This window comes from Parasteatoda tepidariorum, chromosome 3, assembly GCF_043381705.1.
Source record: "Parasteatoda tepidariorum isolate YZ-2023 chromosome 3, CAS_Ptep_4.0, whole genome shotgun sequence".
Lineage (NCBI taxonomy): Eukaryota > Metazoa > Arthropoda > Arachnida > Araneae > Theridiidae > Parasteatoda > Parasteatoda tepidariorum.
This window is the reverse complement of record NC_092206.1, coordinates 32,077,626-32,094,890: the sequence shown is the minus strand read 5'-3', so window position 1 is coordinate 32,094,890 and position 17,265 is coordinate 32,077,626. Positions and strand designations below refer to the sequence as shown.

General features: G+C 27.8%; 1 protein-coding gene across 1 annotated transcript; it reads right to left on the bottom strand.

The window, feature by feature from the left end:
• Positions 1–208: 208 nt before the first annotated feature.
• On the bottom strand, positions 209–17,006 carry LOC107439943 (coiled-coil domain-containing protein 73). The gene is made up of 10 exons (XM_043042845.2): positions 16,853–17,006; positions 16,434–16,505; positions 13,710–13,817; positions 10,950–11,024; positions 9,785–9,959; positions 7,923–8,040; positions 6,648–6,723; positions 4,309–4,368; positions 2,927–3,124; positions 209–964 (listed from the first exon to the last, which is right to left on the bottom strand). Exons 1-10 carry the CDS (start codon positions 16,955–16,957, stop codon positions 404–406), a joined length of 1,548 nt encoding a protein of 515 aa, XP_042898779.2. The 5' UTR covers positions 16,958–17,006; the 3' UTR covers positions 209–403.
• Positions 17,007–17,265: the final 259 nt, after the last annotated feature.

Sequence of the window (17,265 nt, the reverse complement as noted above, 5' to 3'; positions counted from 1 at the left end):
AAATTTGAGAGATTTTTTTTATCCTTAATTTGAATTCCTTTTTCTCGAATATTTTTCTGTAACGTTTAAATTAATTTTACTAGCTCTCTAGTATTAATTCTAACGTCTAATGTTGCTACTTTATTATTATGTTATATTTTAAATACTAAGTCAAATACGCTGTCTTCGCAATCTTTATTGCTAAAAAAAGATTACATATCAAATACAAGTGTAATAGTAGCTTAGCGAACAAAACAATATTTTATAGCTTATTATCAATCGGGATTATTAAGATGCAGTGTTTAAATGAATACTGCATATTTCTTTAAAAAAAAACATTAGCACTAGAATATAAAATTAATCTAATTAGAATAAAATTTCAGCAAATTTACTGTTTTTTAGGCTGAGTTTCTAAGTTTAAATTTTACTGTTTCTGAATCCCCTCTTCCTTACTTGCAGCGTTCATAACATTCTCATAATCAAAAACTTGCAGATTTTTTAAATTTTTCTCCACATTCATTAATTCCTTAGCATCAGTTTCGTTCACTACAATATCTCCCGTAAAACTATTCTCATATTTCGAATTTTTCGAGATTCCAATGTTATCATCGCAACAAATTACACTATTTTGTGAACTATCCATAGATGATGGCAGTGATAAGTCATTATCATGTTCAACATGCATCTGATTTACGAAATTTCTTTCAGAGCATGGTTTCTTAAATGGTTGATCACAATTATCTGTATTTTCAACAAATGCCACATGCCGTTTACGTTTAGATACTTCATTTGCTTCATTAGGTTGTATATTAAGTACATCAATGTCAATTTTATTTTTAAGAAGAGGAAACACATCAAGTTTTTCGTTTTCAGAGATGTATTTATTCTCAAACTGCTTTGAAGTGGAGGTGTCAGTCCGAGGAAATGCCTTTTCGTCAATTTCAAGTTCTGTTTGCGTTTGCGCTTCTTCGACTTCCTTGATTACCTAAAATTTAAAGAAAAATACCTTCAATAGATTGTAAGCAGGTTGCCTACTACAGTCATATTGGAGTTATTCCTTTACCGGAATAAGGGCGTGAATTTTGAGTCTGTACTTCCAATTGCTTTTCATTATTGCCACCGATAGTAAAATTACTCCGATACGATGTCTGTAATAAACGCCGATACATCGAGAAATATTCTGTTTTTAAAATTCTCAACTGGTTATTTAAAATTGCGAAACCAGATGACAAATGGAGCTCTACACTCATGAAATTTGGCTAAGTAAGACATGGTAAATATTCAATCGATTAGATTTTCAACACATTCGAGTAAATATGGTGACAACTACAATGCTAATAAAAAAGACATTTGACAGCTAAGTTTTCGTACTCAGTTTGACGTTATTTTCGGCTAAAGATGTTGTAATGCCTCGAGTAAAAAAAAGAAATGCAAAAGTAATGCCTACCACCACAGACTTAGATTTAATAAAGATTACAGCCAACCTAAATCAAAGGGTTTGCGGTTTATCGTAATGCATTATTGCTCCTCTTAACCGTCTTCCGAGAATGGGATCGTTGGATTCAAAACAGTCATACGAAACGTAGTGATATGGGGTCTCTTGTAAGCAGAGCATGACCAAGGCAGTGGCATACGGGGCAGTTGCCCCTGATCCCCACATCAGAGAGGTCCCCCAGTGCAGTGTAAAGTCCGTCAGTTTTTTGTTAGCTTCTTCATTAATCTATCGCATGTACACAATCTATATTTCGTAAATCCATGGCTTTCTAGGGTGGAATTCAGCTAAATTTTCGCAATTACGATGGGCAAATTCGGCCAATCAAAAGCCTGTATTTTTACAAATCGATATGTTTGTTATATCGATAGGATTGATCGTTATGTTTACAAAAACACAGACTTCTGATTGGCTTAATTGAGTCATCGTAATTGCGAAAACTTAGCTGAATTCCGACCTAATGTCAGCAAGGATCGAATTTTTCGCAGCTAGATGACAAAGCTAACAATCAGAAAACTGCATTCGGCATGATGGACATGGAATTGTCAGAAAATCAATAAAATGGACGGATAGATATTTCGTCTGACCATTGTAGCGAGAAGAACTTTATGGTTATTTAAGGTTCTAGTCAATTTTTTTGTGATCTATAATGAGGTGAAAAATTTATATATCTCCATAAAATTTATTTCTTCATTTCTGAAGTAGAGAAGCAGAGGGGACCTCCAAAGAAGTTTTTGCCCCTGGTCCCAATTAGGCAACGTCGGGCCCTGCATGTAAGACAACAAGTTTGGGCTCAAACAGTTCGACAATGTTTTCAGCAGGATTTTTCTCTCTGGTAGCAGGCTTCTATCACTTAAGGATATAAAAGCTTACAGAAGGTAACGGCCAGGGTTTAAACAACTATATAAGCTACGTAAAAAAATTGAAAGACAAGCAACAAAGGCAGCAAAAAGAAAAATATCCGAAGTGTTAATTATTTTATTAAAAACTTTTAAATTTTCTTTCCAACTAACCTTCGTATTTGTATAAATTATAGTTCATGTAAGGCATAAATTATACGATAAACCTCCCTTATCACGTTGTTGCTTGTTTCATTTGTTTATATTCTCCAACAAAAATAACTTAATTTTTATAGTATTTACAATTGTTTTCACTTATATAGTACAATTTTTTTTCTCAGTTTCCTACCGATTTAAAAAAATCGTAAAAAAAAATAAAATAAACTTTCACATTTAACATTCAACTAACATTTATTATTTTAAAATATATATTGATGAATTCTGAATTTTTAAACCTTTTTTTCGAGTTGCAAGTAAAAAAGTAATATCCAAGAGTTATTTTTTTTAATGAAAATGGACTTTTATGATAACATAATGCGATGAAACGTTTCATAATCTGTTTCTTTTGTCTTTGAATAAAAATGAAGTTACCAAATATTTTTAACACAAAGTTTACCTGCGCACGAGTGTTTTCCAAACGAAGTCTCTCCAATTCTATAACCTGCTCATCCAATTTGTTTTGAAGTATTTCAAACTCTTTTTCATAATTTTCAGTCTTTAACGATAAAGTTTTCTCTATTTCACGTAGTTCAGCACACTTGTTTATAAAGCTGCATAATCTATTATTCGATTCTACTAAATTATTCAAAGTTTTCTAAAAAGAAAAATTAAAAAATGCATTTGAATTTCTAAAATATGTAACAGATAACAGAGCGAATTGCACTAAATCCAAAAAAAGGTCTGAATCTAAGGTCTAATTAAAAAGTTAAAACTATTAAAACAAACGTTTTTTTTTTATATAATTACTGTAATTTTTTAAATATACTTGCATATTTCTCTCCTAACTTACATAAATATGTTCTTAAAATAAACAGACATTTACAGGTATTATCGTGTTTACCTAAACATACGTTTTACTGACAAAATTGCTCACATATAACATAATAATTTGAAATGTATGTAAGAAAGCTTCACTCAAGATAAAATTAATAAGATAGATCAGATTTATACATACTTAGATGTGGTATTCCTAGTTTGAAGATATGTCATGATATGTTAATTTATTTAATTATATGTTACTGTCACTTATGATATGCTAATTTATTTTATTCAAACTGCTAATTAAATTTCAAGATCATACTCAAAAACAAACTTCCTTTTATTAATTTCTTTTTGATGCATAAATTCAAAATTTATTTTTGACCCCTCAAATTATGGGGAATAATCGAAGTCTGGGAGACAAAATGACCCAAATTTTAAACAATCGAGCAATTGAAGTTTGTCTCTTTACGAGTTTTATTGTTAGGTATTTTGAAGTTATTATTATTATTGTTTTAATCTTTCTTTCTTTTACTTTTCTAAATTTCTGCTGAAAATTCGATTCGGCAAATCAATTTTTTGGCCAGAATGCTAACAAAAACTAAAATTAAAACTATGAAAGATTTTAACATAAAGCAGAAAATACATTTTAATAATATTTATTGTTTATTGGCTTCAATTCACACTGTTTGAAAACACTTTGAGTTATATATATATACATATTATTTAGAAGGATCTTTTGCTTTCTTTTGCTGGAAGGAGCTTTTTATTCACTTTACTTTTTTGGGATTTTATGAACTGAAAAATGACAGTTTTCGTGAGAATGACCCATATATATACTTATTTTTTTCATTTGTTTGTTGGAAGAGATATTTTCAAAAGATTAAAAAATAATTTTGTAAATAATATATGGTATATTTTCCAAAGATGATAAGCAATAAATATACTTATATGTACTTACGGGCCCCTAGTAACTTAGAATANTATATATATATGTATGTATATACATATATTACCTACCTCGTTTTCTTTCCTTGACTGAAGAAATAGTTTTTCAAGTTCGATAATCCTCTTTTGGCACTGAAATGGAAAAGGTTAAAAAGCTTTAAAAAGTTTTCAATTTGTTTTATATAATACGTTTTTAAATTGAATCAAAAGATAATGAGCAAAAATTATATATTCTCTGCAATTCTGATCCCAAATTGGTTATTGTACGACATATAATATTCCGCTACTATGAAATAGTTCGCATAAATATTCTTCTTTTTGATCATGTTAAAGGAAGAAAAAAACTAATACAGCTGAAATTCCTGATTTAAAGTTTAATCGGTTTCAAATATGAAGATGGCACCGAAAGTCAACAGATTCCAAGCACTCAAAAACGGCTCCCATTTTCAAGACTTGCCACACGAGAATGAGGGATACAAAAGTCATTTGAAACTTAACAATACTATTTATTAAAATATGGGATGGACTGATAAAATGGACAAGAATAGTAGTAATTATGAAAAATTTAATAAAAAAAAGCAAGAAAATCTTTTAAATTTATAATATGAAAAATCCTTAAAAATACGCTCTGATGAAAATTAAAACGAAAAATAGCTATTAGTATATGTTACTTCCGGATATTTTTGCTGCAATTCCTTTTCGCTATTTCTTTTTATTTTAAACTCAAACCGTATTTTTCTTCTTCTTTTTTTCATTAATTAAAGATACAATAAATATATACATAACAGCAAAAGGTTAGAAACATTTCATTAAAGTGTAATACCTCATTCATAAATAAATAATCGGTAATTATGTTTACTAATTTAATTGTTTTAGGAATTTAAATGTTAACCTTTTTGACTCACTTACAAGAATAATTATGTGTATTATTATTACATTAAGAGACTGTATATTTGAATTATTGAGTATACCCAAGGAGTATACGAACTTAGGTGGTTGGGATTTTTCACTTTTTTAAAATTTTATCACAAACATTTCTTTTTCCATATTAGTTGTTCTTTTCCAAATTGTAAGTATTGTGGAAAATTTAAATTCTAAACATGAATTAAAATATTAATATTAATTAGATAAATATTAATGAGGAACAATTTTTATCAAATAGTAGTTTTCGGTGTTTGATCCAAATTGATACATATCCGATGCTCGCAATTGCACCTTTCCATACAGGGAAAAGGATAAATAAAAAGCAAATAGTTACAAAAGATAAGTGAAGTAGCCGAGTAAAAGAGAACGAACATGGTAATCAAATTATCTCAGAGATTAAAGTGTAAAATGTATTGAAATCATTTTAAAGGAATAGAAGGAAACAAAGATAAAAGGATAGAGATTTAAAACCATCAGAGAAATAAGAGATGCTAGAAAAATTACTATGACCCATAGCATTTCACTGCTAAAAAGCTTAATGAAAGAAGATAGCCAGTGTTACAAGATTTATAAACGTGTTATCGTCATCTGTAAGCATACAACAATTTCCAGTGCCATTACTTTTTTTAAAAAAATGGTTTTTAAGTAAATAAAATAATTTGTAAAAACAGAACTGCTTCTTGTAGTGATATTTTTTGAAGCTGATATTTCTAAATTGATTAAAACATCACTTAGCATCTTTCTTCACTTTTATTCTCGTTTATTTTACGTTACATAACATTTATACTTCTAAGAGTTTGACTTAAGATCACTTAAAGCGAGGGACAGAGAGGATTACCCTTATCTGAACTATCAATGATCAAATTCAATTTGCCGTTGAAAGCTGTATAAGCTCGGGCATCAATGCGTTCAAGTTTTTAAAGTGATATTTATGCAACTCAAACATTATAAGTCAGGAAGCCGATTAATAAAATAACTACTATTTTAAAGTATAAGTTATAAAGAAGAAAATTAGACATATTTATAATGAGATCAACAGTCACTTCTAAAGAAATCCACACTATAAGTTTAAAAACACAAAACTATGAGTTTAAAACCACTCTAAGTTAATCTATATACTATAGTTATACTATAAGTATACTATATACTATAGTTATACTATAAGTATACTATACTATAATTATATTATAATTATGCATGTAATACTATGAGTATACATATGGTAAGTTTTACTATAAGTATACAAACTATACTAGTTATACTATATACATGTTACTATACTATAATTATATTATAATTATGCATGTAATACTATGAGTATACATGTGGTAAGTTTTACTATAAGTATACATACTATACTAGTTATACTATACTATACATGTTATACTTTAAGTTTAAAAACACATTTGCACGATAAAATGCAATTAATCTTAAAAATAGTACATTTTATACTTTTTTTAAAAAATAATTTTCATTTTTAAACTTACTATTACTCTTTCTGAATCAGAGTTATTTTCCTGTAATGGAACAGGTGTAGAACTCTTCGACATAGTCAATTCTGATCTAGTAAAAAGTTTTATGCAAATTTAAGAAATTTATATAAATCTAATGACATGAAAATAATATGCATGATAATATCAATATAAAACAGCCTAACTACTCGCATTGAAATGGGTAGTTAAGTACTTCGGTGCCTATTCTTACTAAGCAACCCATCAAATCTTGATACCAAACCTGTCAAATTCATTTATGTTAATCTCATACAAAATGCTAATGCTAATCTCATGCAAAAAATAATTTTTAATAAATATTCATTACCTTTTATTATTTAATTTAACAATAATCAAAAAAATTTTGAATTGTAAAATATACAAATTTTTTAATTCATTTTAAAAAATGCCAAAATGCAAAATTTGAATAAAATGCTTCGAATTGTTCTTGAGAAACCCAGTTTTAAATGTAAGTCTTCTTTAAAATTTGATAACTCAAAAACTACTCGACCGATTGCGCTCAAGTTTCGTATTTTGCGTGCCATTCAAAATTATGCATTTTAAAATACTTTAAATTTTTTCAACTGCTATTAAATGAAATAATAAATAATTATTAAAAACTATTTTTGCATGGAATTATCTTTGGATAAACAAACTTTATAATTGCACTAAAAGATTTTTTTGATTCACTTAAAAATTCAGCTTGGTGTATTGAACTACACAAAGTGTTAAATTAAGATCAAAATCTCCAAATTTCCAACCACTCTCCTAACTAATAACTATTTGAACCCTATTTTCCAGACTGCGGCTACACCTAGAGTTTTGAGGATTATTTATAAGCAAAATTGTCTGCAATCAATCCGAAACTGTCAACAAAAAAAGTACATTTATTCAGAGAAAGTACGTTTTGAAATCTGAATTCGTTACTTAAAATATCGTCTGCATTTATTAATTGGCACAATTAAGGTAAGCTCTACTATTACGATTAAGTCTTGTAAGGGAAAATCCAATCATTACATCAAAAGTTATGCAGGGTGTTCTTTTTTGTAGCGCAACGTACGTTGAAAAGCTAATAAAACTATTTATAACAATTATATGTTTGTTTGTCAAGCCTTCACCTTACAATGCATTTTGTATTTCCCTTCTATGCTTAAATTACACTTCTGCTCGTGATCTGACTATATTATTATTTCTTAAAATGACACAAATGAAATACGGAGTACTGGAAATGTCTATTTATCTAAGTATTTCAATAGCAATATAAAAGCAAACCTGCAAGATACTAATTCTTTTTTCAGGTCCTTATTGAGATTTTCAGTTATCGCTATGCATTCCATCAGATGTTTATGACTCTGATCAAACTTACAAAACTCCACTTTTGTCTCTTTAACTAAAAATGAAATAAATGACTGAAATGAAGAATAATTCAAAACTTCATCATCATATGTACCCATACTTTTAACTATTACTTGTCTAAAATATATTTAGAACATATTTAAAATATATTAATATATGTATGCTTCTAAATATATTTTAAAGTATTTGTTGACTAAGTATTTTATTTACCAATTTCGAAGACACTATTAATTGCACACATTAATTGCATGTAATTTTAGCCTGTTAATTTCATTTTGTACTACATTTATTAATTCCCCATGCATCTAGGTGAATGTATCTGGGTATCAAATATAAATCAATAAAAATAGAGATAATTTCGTATTGCCAAAATCTTATTCAGTTTAATTCTCTAAATCAAAACATTTATTTAAGTTTTTTCTTACGATTCCTAGTAGATCGTAGAAGTTAAGAATCATTGGCAGCTGTCAGTGTGCGGGTACGTGACCACTTTGATCAGTCTGCGGAGGAACCAAAAATATGAGGTATATTGATCTCGTTAAACTATTCTATCGTCAAGTGCATGACTTCACTTACGACCAAAGCGGAGAAGCCTTTCCCTCAGCAGAGAATCAAAATTGTGATGGCATGTCATCGGATCAATCTCAGGGATGTTTCCCAGAGGTCGCCAATAGCCCATTGTGCAGCTCTATCTCTGCGATGTAAATAAATTACTACTATACTGCAAACACTATTTCTTTTATACTTTTTTGAATTTACTTTTCGAGGAATTGCATTTTGTAATGTGTATGCGGTCAAGAAAAAATAAGGCGCTGTACACAGAATATGATTATTGAGCTGATTTTGTGAAAATTGGTTTGGCGAATCAACGATGGTGATAAAATCTCCTTGCCACCGAGCTCACTGTGTGTTTTCGTGGTTTTTCTCTCCATGTAACGCAAATGGGGGTTAGTTCCATCAAAAAAGTTCTCCTCCAAGACCAGTTTGTCCCAATGCTTGATCCTGCTTCCTTCGTCTTCTGGGTTTGGTTCAAAATTTCAAGGCTTCTAAGTTGAACATCGGTCAGCTGTTCAACAATCAAAATAAAATAAAAACTTTCTGGCTCGAATTTTGATATAACTTCTCTGTATCCTTTAAAAAAATCTTCAAAAACTAACTCGTTGTTTTTCTTCTGGTAATATGATTATTCATACCTCAGTTTTTAACCAAAAGATTGCTTTAGCTGTAATAACGTCATTTTGTCTATAAAACAATATTGGGTTTGACAGAAAGAACTTACGCAAACCAAAAAAAATAAATATGGATACCGAGAAAGAAACCATCAATTGCAACCATAAAACTGCAACAAAAATATTCCTGAGCATCTTGTATTTTAAAGCAGTTGGGCTACATTAAGAACTAATAGAAGCTCATTTTTAAAATTAATATAATATCACCGACATGTAACATTTTTATTTTTAATTTTTTTTTCAGTTAGAGTGTCAAACAAAAGATGTATAGGTTTAACTTAGATTTAACAACGTAATATTTGCCACAAAAAAAATTTACAGAGAAAAATAATTTTTATTCTATATAAATTACATTAATTCTAGTAAATAATAAATTTTGAATACTAAAGTTTCCATTCAAACGATCTTCTCAATTTTCTCAACAGTATAATTTTTAACTGATTTTTAATCTTTTCAATCAAAAACTCAAAGATATTGAAACTATATATTATTCTAGACTGAGATTGAATATATAATGTAAGTAAGGTGAAATATTCGAAAGTAACTTACTGTTGCTCATTACCATCTCCTGACTAGTTCTCAACTTTTCACGTTCATGAGTTAATTCCTTCAAACGATTTCGAATTTCAACTATTTGCTTCACAATACTGTCTTGATAATTGGTATGAAGTTTTAACTGCGCTTCTAGAGCTTGAATCTTCTTGGTCAGGTTTAATCTTTCAGTCTAAAAAAAGCATTTAAATTTATATGTCATACATCTTTGAAACAAACATATTTATGTCATTTTACGAATGTTCAGAAAACAATTTTTCGATTTCTTTTAAAGAAACAGTATTTAAAATCTGCTTATATTCTCACTATCAAATTAATTAAAAAATGAAGGTATTCAATGTTTTTTTTTATTAATTAGGTTTGATTGTGATGTTTGAAACTTTCAGACTAGATTAATACTCATTTATTTATGAAAGTGAAAGATAATTTTATTCACTAGAGAATTACAATAGAGCTCTTAGAAATATTTTAAGGAACTTATTTTTTAACAAAATAATAACTCATAGATTTAACTTGACAGAATAACATTTTTAAAATGAGATAATGTCAAACATTGTATCAGTTTTATGCTAAATTGTGCGAGTATCTAAAAAAGTATGATAAAAAAATCATGTCCGTTTTCTACTTAATCATTTTTAATATTAACAAACTCTATTAATAATGACAACTTGCTTAATATGTAGCTAGCTCATGGCAGCTAGCTCATTCTGCTGGCAAACAAAATATTCAAAACGTGTCAACTTTGAAGTTTTCAGAAATGAAAATAATCTTCGCATGGAGTAAAGACACGAAGCTTTGATGTAGCTTTATTCCATTTTAAGAGCTTTGATTTAAATTACACCCTTTAAATTGTGTATGAAATCTCGATTTAATGTTAACCAAAAATTAAGTATTCTTACTCATAGTTTTTTTGTCCTCTTTAACATCATATTCAGAGAGATATTACGCTACAGTTACAGAGCACTATATTAAAGTTCAACATACCAATGTAACACACGTATTTTTTTTGAAAAATTAAAATTAATTGATAAATTTATTTCTTTATAACATAAAAATTATTTAAGAAAAAATCATTAACATTTTAAATAATTTTGTCACATCTTACAAAAACTTTTTTTTCTCACAAAAATGCAAAAGTTAAACAATAATTAATAAAATATACTCCAGCATTTCGAAGCTCCTCCTTCAAAGCTCTCACTTCCTGGGAATAAGTTTTGTTCATAATTTGCTGTTTAGCCTGAAACCGAAAGAAATTTCATTATTCTTCACAAATTTTGCAAATAAAAATGAAAACATGAATAAAAAATCATTAACAGAATTTTTTTTAAAAAATTCATGTCAGAGCATAATTTTTAGTACTGCAATTTTAGTATTTAATTTTAATTATCAAAAATAAATCATACATTCGGGGAAAACAAATTTCAAGTATTTTTTAATGAAAAATTCACTGTTTTATGAGGAAAAGTTTACTATGCTTTCAATATCTCATGATTAAACAAGACTTTAAAAAATTAAAATTAATTAATAAAAATTAATTAATAAAATTAAAATTAATTAATAAAATTAAAATTAATTAATAAAATTAAAATTAATTAATAAAAATTAAAATTAATTAATAAAAATTAAAATTAATTAATACAAATTGAAATTAATTAAAAGTAAATGCTTGATTTTGTATTTATATTCATCAAATGTGCTGAAAAATATTGGATCTCAAAAATAAACTAAATATTCCAGAATCATACAAAACACTAAATATTCCAGAATCATACTAAACACTAAATATTCCAAAATCATACAAAACACTATATATTCCGTAATCATGTTTTGGGTTTTGGGCCACCATTTTGTTTTAAGCACGGATGTCTTTGCCAAGAATAGATGGCCACGGAATTTTCAACCATTATAACTGAAAAAAGTTTTTTTGAAATACCCCAATTTGTATAAAAATCTTGTTCGATTCTAATCGCGTTTAGCAAAATAAGTTGAGTGTTTCGGCACGATAATTGTTGTATTCATAAAATAATTAAACTGCTATAGCCAAGGTTAATACCTGCTTTGATTAAACTAACATAATAAAAAAACAATATTTTTCCAGATGATAAAAAACTGTAAAGGCCTACACTGCCGCTGTTTTTTGTCTTTAACTTAACGTTACATTGTATTTTGGTGCCCTAAAACTAGGAGACTTAGAAGCTTGAAATTGCAAAAAATTGTATCAAAATGTGCAGAAAGTACGATAGAATAAAAAAATATTCAATAACTACTTCGAAAATTATTAACTGTCGAACTTGACATAAAAAATAACATACGGGTCGCTCTGCAGACTACTGAAATACAACAACAAAGTTGAAATTTGACGTGGTAAAAAGATCAGTTTAGTTTATGAACTAAAAGCGAGCTGTTTTCAAAAAATTAAAGCTTGTTCAGAAATAATTGCAATTTTAAGTACTTTTTCGTGAATTTTTCTCACTTTTTTGTCTTTACGTTACAAAACTATAAGATTTAAAATTTTGAAATTACGATGGGCTGTAGAAAAATATACTGGAAATAAGGCGGAGTAAAAATACTAATATTTGTGAAATAGTTAAAAAAAATTATTGTTAAACATGTGGGGGGGTATCATGTTTGGTTGATCTGTAACCTGCTGAAATGCAACGACAGAGTTAAAAATTGACTTGCTGAAAAAGCTAATTTAATTTGAGAACTCAATTCAAATTTTGTTTCGAATTCTAGTTTGTTTGAAAGTTATGGCAAAATTTAGTTATTTTCTGTTATTTCAGGTTTTTTGCTTAAAATAAGGACTATTTATTAATGGGATGCCTGCAAGTAACATACTGTGGGTATCTCGATCTTGATTGGATGTTGAAACGTGGCATCTCTTTATGTTAGTGACTGTTCTTTCCATTCTATTTCGAGTAAGCCTAGCCCCTCAAGTATCAAGTATCAATTGTCTTAAGTGACACTTTCTACATTCTGACACAAAAAAAATTCGCAAAGATTTCAATTCTTACACTATATATTACTTACTTAACACAAAGACAGGCATGAAGTCATGTAGGACAAGAACAAACTAATTATTCATCGATGCTGCCATGTACACAAAGCAAAAATCTATCACGGTGATAAAAAAAATACATAAACAAATAATAAACCTATGTTAAGTAAATGACGTAGACGAGGAAGAATTATATCTTTCAACAAATTCGATATGCGATACGGCTCTGTATTTGATTAACTTCACTTTAATTAATATTCTAACTTAAGGGGAGAAACGTAGCTCATCTTTAAAACTCCATTTTGATTATAAATAATCAGCTGGTGCTGATGTCACAGATCACAACTGTGGATATCCATGATCTTCTTCTTCTCGAAATGCAAGGATCCAATTGCTGAAGAAGATTTATTTTTCCCTCACGAGTTCTTTATTTCTTTATTTTATGACCTCGCACTCGAGTATATATTAGTTAAAAGTAGCAAAAGAGAGAGTTAAAGTGTTGCCAGATATAAATCTTAAAATTTATGGTAAAATTAATTTAAAAAACTATTGAAGAGCGATAAAAATTATTCCTATTTATATTACTACAAGTTTTATCAACGAGTAAAATGAATTCTCGTTTATTTCTTCGGATTAAGTCACACTATCTTTGTTCTTTAGGTTATAGTTTTTTTTTTCAAGTTCAGAAGATTTTTTTTCAAAACCAAGTAATCGTCTATTTCGTTATGCTTAACATATTAACAAAGTTCTTGCTTAAAGCAATGATAATTTTACATTTTTAAAAATATGGTCTGTGTATTTGTGGAAAATATTGATGTTTAAGGGGAAAAACAATTATGAATGGGAAGCAAAAACGGGGGTTACTGAGCAAAACAAGCAGGTCGTGGTGCCTCCAAATTTTCATAAAAACTCATTATTTATTACCTTTTCATCATCAGAAACACAAATATTGTCTTCCAGTTTTCTTTTGAGAACAGATATTTCTCGTTCCAAGGATTCTTTCTCAGTAATATATTTTCGATCCTGGTCATCCTTTAAAATATTATTAAAATATTTTGTTTTATAAAAAGCCAAATCCTTAATCACAGCATCATTAATAATGGCGCATATACTCGTTTTGTATTTACAGCTTCACTCCGATCAAAATTCACGTTCCCGTTTTTTTGCTATCAATATACTGATTCTTCCGTAGCGTCGATCTTAAAACATATCTTTATAATCGTAGTAAAAAATGAAATTAAAAATAGTATGCACATTAGAAGACAAAAATTTAAAAAAAAAAATTATTTCGAGCACAGTAGAATCATTAATTTGGAAGGTAAGATGAGAAAGCAAACAAAACAGGTTTAATTTACCGGTGAATCTTGTAAATGTTTCTCATAATCACCTTTTCAACTTTAGGGAATGAAACTGGTCATGTTGTTTTCAATCTCACCATCCTCCCTAGCGATGAATTGGTTTTCCTACGTGCGTTTTCCCCCCTCGCTTAGTTATTAGTTGTACGGGCTATTTTATTTTATTTTTCGCAAGAATTCTAAAAATATATATTATGGACAGTCACTAAGAAAAAATTATATTTATTAGAATTTATAAATTCTAACAATTGAAATCGGGGTTTAGAAATATGTATACCAAATGTGTTACTTTAAAAAAAATCTTTCCCGACGTCATTAAACTGGGGATAATAAAAAATAAAACTAACAATTTTGCAAATTATTACATTTAGAAGAATATCGTTCTTATTTTGAATTTCGTTATTTGTTAGATTTTTAGTAGTAACAGTACACGGTGTCTGCAACCCTATAGATTGAAGATTGAAGTTATTTTTTCAGGCTTTATCTTAATTTGCTTTACTGACACTATAATAAACGCCAGAAAATTGAAAATAAAATATAACTAATCTTTGAATGATATACACGAAAGAAAAATTTCATAATAAATGAAGCAGAATTTTTTGAAGCAAATGCCTAATGATGCTATATTCAATGGCTGTTTCAGAGAGGTTGTTCTGAACCTAATCCTTAGAACCATACATTTTTGCACAAAATGTTCTTTTTTTTCGGGAGGCATTTTAAAAAAATCATTTAAACATACCTTTTTTTTTAAGCAGCATATCAAACTAGTAACCGTAAAACTACTTGGAAGGCAATTAATAATGATCCTATTTTAGAATTGCAATTGGCATTTAAAGTTATTTTAATATTACCTTTTCGTCGTGAGTATCGTAAAAATTATACTGAAGTTTTCTTTTGAAAAAAGATATTTGACGTTTCAAAGATTCTTTTTCTTCAACACGCTTTCGTTGTTGGTCATCCTGAAAAGTTTTACGAATTCGTTTTACTTTTATAAGCTTATAATTAAAAAATTTAATAGTTTTTAATTCTGTTTATTGACTACTTTTATTAATATTATTATATTTAAATAATATTTATGTTTCATTAGATACTCAAAATTTCAAAATTTAAGAAATTTTACCTCATTTTCTTTATAAATATTACGTTTTATTTAATATTTTTAAGAAGATCCGGTTCACAATTCTATATCCCTCTCACAATTTTCGAAATTTCAGATCACTTTCATATTTTCATTTAACGAGATAAAGAAAGATTTATTTTCCCTCTAGAGTAGGAATGCATATGTTATTTATACAAGTATACTTGTAAACATTTTTTAAAAAGTTATTTTGCTTCGTAAATTATTAATATTTTAAGTGAAAATTAGCATCATAAACAACCGTTCTCTTGGCACTAGATGTCTCTTTTAGAACTCTTGAGTAAATTTCATAAAATATTTTCACAATTATATTCAATTTAATTCCATCAAAATTAGCTTGTTTTTTTTTTACTTATATATAGAAAAACGTTATCGACAACATTTACGTTCCATTTCACACAATTCTTTTGTTGACTACTTTAAATATAGTTAAACACATTTCTAATTTTAAAAAATAGGAAATTGTGCTATTATTTATTAATTAATAATCGACTAATTTATTCATAAGGGTTTTGTTAGATAGTCAGAACGATGTTAATTCGTATACTAATTTAAAACTGGATTGTTAGTGTCTGCTTTCGAAAATATAATTTATTTTACAATTTTTATTTTTAATTTGTTATTTATTTAATTTTCATTTTTTTTCATTTCTCCGAAATAATTATCTGTTATACTTTATGCTATTTAACAAATATAATTTTTTTCTGGCGTTTTTATATAGTCATTCATCGTAATAAAACTTCTTTCTGTACTTCCTCAAATATGAAACTTTCATTCAAAAGTCTTTGTCGAAATTTTTGCTCCTTATTTTTGCTTAATTTTTTGCATTTTGTTGGTTTCTAAGAACAGCTGTTTTGCTGTGCGAACCTGTCTCTTTTTCGTAAAAATTATAGTTGAATTTTAAGGAAAATCTTCAGATAAATTGTAAGATTCTTGGGTAGAATTAGTTTATCATTTCAAACTTTTACCCACGAATAACATTAAACAGTTATAAAAAAATAAAAAAAATCTGCTTCTGAAGCACATACAAGTTAAAGCAAATATATATCTTGCTTCTGGAAAGATCACTTTGATTCGCGCATTGCACAGGGAATATGTAAAATAAATAAATATGTGCAAAATGGCAGTATTTTCAAGCAAACAAACAAATCTTACCAATTGAATTTCCAAATTATATTTTTCTTCCATACAGGATTTTAAATTCTTTTCATTTTCAACTTCTAAATTCTGAAATGAAATTAATTTTAAGGACCGAACGATTTCATTAAATGTAGCTAAATGTAGTTGGAATTATTTTATTACATTTATTTGTTTTCTCCTTTTACGTATTATTTTTTACAAAAAATAATTATCAATATTTCATCAGAAGTTTAACTATAAAATCGAGCCGGCATTACAATTAAAAATATCATAACATGAATGAGTTACACAGTATTATTGATACATAGATGCAAAAAATTGTTTTTAATAAAACATGCTATTATATTTAGTATTCGGTATGATCATAAAATATCAGCGAAGATTTAATGTGAGGCATCATTCGAAATTATATTATCAAAAGATAAAATAATTACCCTTCTTAGTCGTAATTCTTCCACAAGTTCTACAATCTTTCTTTCGAAGCTTAATGCATCGAAATTTTTTACACCATTCGTTTCATCAACTGAGTACATTTCCATGTTAACGCATGTGTTATTTACTAAATTAGTAACTGGTAGTCAACTTCTAATATCCAAAATATTATTAGGCGCAATTACAGAATAATAATATGACAAGTTCTAACTAAGTCGTTGCAATTCATTTTAACAGACAAAAAACGATGTTCATTTAGAATCGCTTGCATTATATGTACTTTTTTTTTTCTTCAAGGAATTAAATTGTAACAATTTTTGATAATCTTGTAAACATAAATCTACTACTTTGAAAATTAACTTAGATTTTAAAGATGTCTTACAAGATTTTTGCAACTAGTATAATCCAATAATTT

What these genes read in the sequence shown, in the direction of transcription:
- LOC107439943 (XM_043042845.2), bottom strand. Translation starts at nt 16,957, where the DNA reads ATGGAAATGTACTCAGTTGATGAAACGAATGGTGTAAAAAATTTCGAT. An exon ending in ATAATTTGGAAATTCAATTG is followed by an intron (nt 13,818 to 16,433) that starts GTAAGATTTGTT and finishes AATATTTTAAAG; the next exon opens with GATGACCAGGATCGAAAATA. An exon ending in AGGAGCTTCGAAATGCTGGA is followed by an intron (nt 9,960 to 10,949) that starts GTATATTTTATT and finishes TGCTTTTTTTAG; the next exon opens with ACTGAAAGATTAAACCTGAC.